The sequence below is a fragment of the Nicotiana attenuata genome, chromosome 7 (assembly GCF_001879085.1).
Source record: "Nicotiana attenuata strain UT chromosome 7, NIATTr2, whole genome shotgun sequence".
Taxonomy (NCBI): Eukaryota; Viridiplantae; Streptophyta; class Magnoliopsida; order Solanales; family Solanaceae; genus Nicotiana; species Nicotiana attenuata.
In genome coordinates, this window is record NC_031995.1 from 25,338,278 (window position 1) to 25,343,019 (window position 4,742).

A 4,742-nucleotide genomic window follows, 5' to 3' on the forward strand; every position below is an offset into this window, starting at 1 on the left:
CTGAAACTCCGGAAAGAACAAGAGAAACCTAAATCCGTTGCTTTGGCTAAATTCAATGATTTCTGAAAGTTCGATGTGCCGAAGTTTATGCCAGGCGTTTGTTCTTGGCAAGAACAATCGTTTGGTATCATCTTTGGTCCATGTCGAAGCACAGTGGATTCCAGTAGGCTTCCCGTTCGCTTGGCCAAGTTCGTCTCCTTCGTCGATTTGCTCCAGCTGAAACCAGTATCATTCCTTTCTCTATTATCTTCTTCGCATCTGCTTCTTGTTTTCTCTTTTCCTTGATTTTTGTGTTGCTGCATGTTGGAATCAATTTCAGTTCAATTGAATTCAGTTTCTAGTTGTTCATTTGCATGGTTGTGTTGTTGCTTAGGCCCATTTTCATTCCTTTTGTTTATTTTCACTTTTAAGAGACCCCGATTTTCTATTAGGCTGCTCCAGCTTTAATTTTCAAATTTTTCGATTTGGGCTGTGAGGTCAGAAGCCCAGCAAAAGGGACTTGATCCAATTTGGCTAGCCAAATGCTAGAAACTGCTTTGGGTCAACCTTGACCCGTATGATTTGCTGAAAGTAAATAGTGAGGGTTTCAGGGGTAGTTTAGGGAATTCAGCTTAGGGAATCTCTTAGTAACTGCTTTAAGAAGCTTCTAGTGTGGGGGTTGATTTTATTTTTCTGGTTTTGGATAACTAACTTGGAAAACAAGTCAATAATTGGAGGGTCTCTAAGTTAAAAACAGAATTTAAAAGTGACCTAAGGGGTGAAATAATTTCTAAAAAAATCTGCCCTACTTTGCTTGCCTATAAAGGCAGATTAAACTTGCCTTTCAAGGCAAGGGGGGAAGAGGAAAAAATACAGAAAAAAGGCTACTACTGTTTCCATGGAAACTCAGCTCTACATTTTGAAATTTTCTTTTCTGAAATCAGTTTTTGTTCCCTTCTTTGTCCGAGCTTTGAAATGGTTTGAGGATTAATTAGTGAGTTTGGATCTGAGTTGTTCATTGAGTTAGCTAGGAGTTCGAAGTGGTTTTAGCTGGTTAATTTGCATTTTCTTTGGGTTTTCGCACTGGAATTTACTGTTCCATTGGATTTGGAATCTTCTGTGGTTTCATCACCGGACTTGGGCTGTTTTGTTGCTGCTTTCAATCTCTGCTGAAATCCAATGCTGATCTCTCTTTATTTAATTACTCTCTCAATTTCAGGTACTCATTTCAATCTTCCAATGTATGAAAAATGGATAAATATGAAGAATGGTTCACTTGAATGGAGACTTTTGCCAATACAATTGTTTAGTCTATGTTTTCTGCACTTTCAAAATTACCTAGCTTAGTCTAATTTCATTATGTTTCCTTCTTCTGTTATTCTGAGTATAGATTACTGTAATGTTAATCAGTTTGGTTGTTCACTGTGGGATGTTAGATGTGTAGGAGAGGTCTTTTAAATGCTTGGCATTGTATGAACTTGTATATGTTGATAAGGATGGACAACTAGTTTATTTATTCATATCGTTGAAGGGAGCATGTTAGTATAGAATCCAAGTTAAAAGTGAAGCATGATTATATAGTTAAATGTTTCTGTAGATTTCAATTTGAACATGTGAATGTCAAATGAACGTGTCAAGTATAACATGTAGCTTGGGTCGTTATTTCAATACCGATTATTGCTTTCTAGAGGTTAATTGTTGATAGTTTGGTTTTGGGTGTCAAGTGTTGATTATGAAAGTTATTAATATTTTTCTTTACTATAGTTTGAAAAAAGTAGCATAACATCTACATGTGAAGAGTTTTGGTTTAATGTTGAAATAAGGGTACCACCTATGCTTTAAAATCAGAGATATCTCGTTAATGGCTGGAAAGATTATGAGCAAATCATTGTTAGGTTTGGATTCAGGGATTCGGTCCTAGAGCTCCTGCTTGCAGCCGACTTTTGCTAAAATATTTGGGCCCTTTTGGGCCTGAGTATTATCAGAATCTTTTAAGTCAAAAGGAGCCCCATTACATTTGGACAGGCTCGTGGCTCAGAAATTTGGGCCTGTTTAATTCAGGCCCTCCCGCTAATGAAATGTTTTTTTGATGAAGCCTTGTCATTGGAAGGGATTTCGTTTGAATCACTCACTCAAAAAGAGTTAAAATACCCTAGTATTTAATTAATTAGAGCCTTGAAAAGGAATTTGAGGTGAGCCATAATTAGACAATTCATAGTTATGGCCCCCATGAATTAGTTTAGAGACCTTCAAGTTAAAATAATTTGAGGTGCGCCGCGCCAAATAAAATTCACAAACTGCGTGGCCCTCTTTAATTATTTATTTTAAATATTTAGAACTCGGGACGTGCCATTTAGCGAATTTCCATGGCCTCCCGCAAAGATATCAACACGCTAGTTGCTTTAGGCTCGTCTTTTAATAATATTACCTTCTTAAATTCGGTATGCATTTCATGTCACCCAAATCCAAATCCTAAAACGTTGATAAAAATGTGTTTCGGATCCGGGTGCATTTATGTGACGTGATCCAAAAGCACGTTTTAAACGACGTTCAATCTTGCTTAAAAATCAATTAAAAGCGGTAAATAATTTTAAAATCTCACTATAGGATGAACATGTTTTAAAATCAGATATTAGGCCAATTATGATAGTTTAAGCGACCGTGCTAGAACCACGGAATCCGGGGGTGCCTAACACCTTCCCCCGGGTTAACAGAATTCCTTAGTCAGAATTTCTGGTTCGCAGACTTCATTTGAAAAGTCGAAAATTTCCTCGATTTGGGATTCAAGATAAATCGGTGACTTGGGACACCAAAAGCCAAACCTTTCCCAAGTGGCGACTCTGATAAATAAAATTTCATTTCGAATAATGTCACTTAAAATGGAAAAACTCCCTTATACACTATCCTTTGGTGGTAGGTGTGTAAAAAAGGAGGTGTGACAGCTCTGGCGACTCTGCTGGGGATACGAACCCAGAATTTCGGTTCAGGGTTCAAGAATTCGAGCTTAGAGTAGCTGTTATGATTGGCTTTATTTATTATCTGATTTTCCTACATGTTTCATGCTAAATGTGCTAAATGCTTTACCGCTTTGATATTTGGTGAATTGTATATATAAACTGCTACGAAATCCTTCCTCTTTCTAAGTCTTCTACATCATGGAGAAGGGTGCACTTCATGTGACTTCTCTTCTGTTTAGAGTCTTATCCCATTTAGAACGAGGTTCGGACAAGCTGCTAAGCCGGCGGAGCTTCTGTATCCCCGGTACGCTGCCCCCCCTCCCCCCCTGGCTCGAGTTGTCTGCTCGGGTAATCCAGGTCTAGAACAATAAACCTAGGTTTTAAACCTAGTATGACAACGCCTCATGCCGGATTTCTAGTAGGAACGTTTGTTTGCATCACGTGCATTTGACTTAGGGGACTCAACACAGGGGNCTGAGTTACACTCCTACTAATATAAATTTAATAGAGAGTATAAAAGCACGCCAATTACTTAGATTAACGTTAAGAAATCGCTAAAAGAAAAATGACCCAACATTTAATCCATTTTTCTCATTAAATAGGGATTCAACATAAAATTAAAAGAAAGACCGAAACGGTTCCTCAATGCGAACGCCGATATGCACCATCGGAAAGTGGAAATCGACGTCAGAGGAACACAGAAACGGACGGCCACGTTTCTACAACTTCTCTCATTACATCTATTTTATATATATACAGCTTAATAAAACTAAGAAACTTATTTTTCAAATGACTCTTAATTATTTCTCAACAAGTACTAAGAGAGGCTACTCTTGCCGGGATGATCAGCAGCTTGGAGAGTCTTGTCGATGAGCTTGCGAGCTTTTTTGCTGCGAATCTCCACCCTCACACTGGAGCTTTTGTCCATTTTGATATATGGCTTTTTCGATTTCTTCAATTTCCTCACCTTCGATTTTATCGATTGCACCAAATTTTCCAATTGAATTGCCATTTTCCTTCAAAATTGTCGGAAAAAAAAATAGAGCTTTGATATTCTCGAGGAGAAAAATTAGGAAATAGAAGAGTAAACTGGAGTTAGTGGGTTACCACTACTTGTTTCTGATATAGGAAGAATATGAATGAGTCACCAAAGTACCAATCCCAATCTCTCTGTATTTGTATTTATGGATTTTTTGAACGAGATGTGAATGGGCGTAGCTGAAATTTTCCGTTTCTGTTTTGGCGTGCCAGAATATAATGCATATTTTGACTTGACTAGGCACCCAATTCCTGAATAAAAGCCCCTGTTTTCTCCAATTATTACTATTCTTTGCCACTCGCTTTTTCTTTTTCTACTCAAGTTTATGGAAAATTTTATTTTGTGTCTCGTGCAAATTCCGCTAGTTGTATGAGGCAACTTTTTGTCTCACAGTTTTGTAGACCCAGAATTTTGTGAACCCAGCAGTGTAAGATTGGGGTCCACAATTTTGTGAGATAAAAAAGAACCTCATATAACTACTGTCAGTTGTATGAGACACAAAATAAAACTTCTACAAGTTTATTTTCTCTGCCGCCAAAGAAAATTTGACTTATTTAAAAAAAGAAAAGATAAAAACCACACCCAGCTCGGCCGAAATAAGCAAAATCATAATCATGAAGTTTCATATCACTGAATTTCTCTACTATTATATTCCAAAATTAGCCGTTGAGTTATCTATTGGCAAAACTATTTGTAAGCGGTGTTGTATTTACATAAATAATAATAAATAAAATAAATATTATATAATATTCTTTTCGTTTCAATGT

The 4,742-nt window shown here is 37.1% G+C and overlaps 1 protein-coding gene and 1 long non-coding RNA gene across 2 annotated transcripts in view; one reads left to right on the top strand and one right to left on the bottom strand.

The window, feature by feature from the left end:
* LOC109230428 overlaps positions 1-1,504 on the top strand; it is a 3,119-nt gene extending 1,615 nt beyond the window's left edge. The window contains exon 3 of the long non-coding RNA XR_002068633.1: positions 1,199-1,504. This is a non-coding gene — a long non-coding RNA (uncharacterized LOC109230428). The remainder of the gene's footprint in view (positions 1-1,198) is intronic.
* On the bottom strand, positions 3,492-4,172 carry LOC109230429. Its single transcript, XM_019395935.1, has one exon. The coding sequence runs from the start codon at positions 3,946-3,948 to the stop codon at positions 3,754-3,756; it is 195 nt and encodes a 64-aa protein (XP_019251480.1). The 5' UTR covers positions 3,949-4,172; the 3' UTR covers positions 3,492-3,753.

Excerpts from the sequence above, each read along its gene's own strand:
- LOC109230429 (XM_019395935.1), bottom strand. The coding sequence starts at position 3,948 with ATGGCAATTCAATTGGAAAATTTGGTGCAATCGATAAAATCGAAGGTG.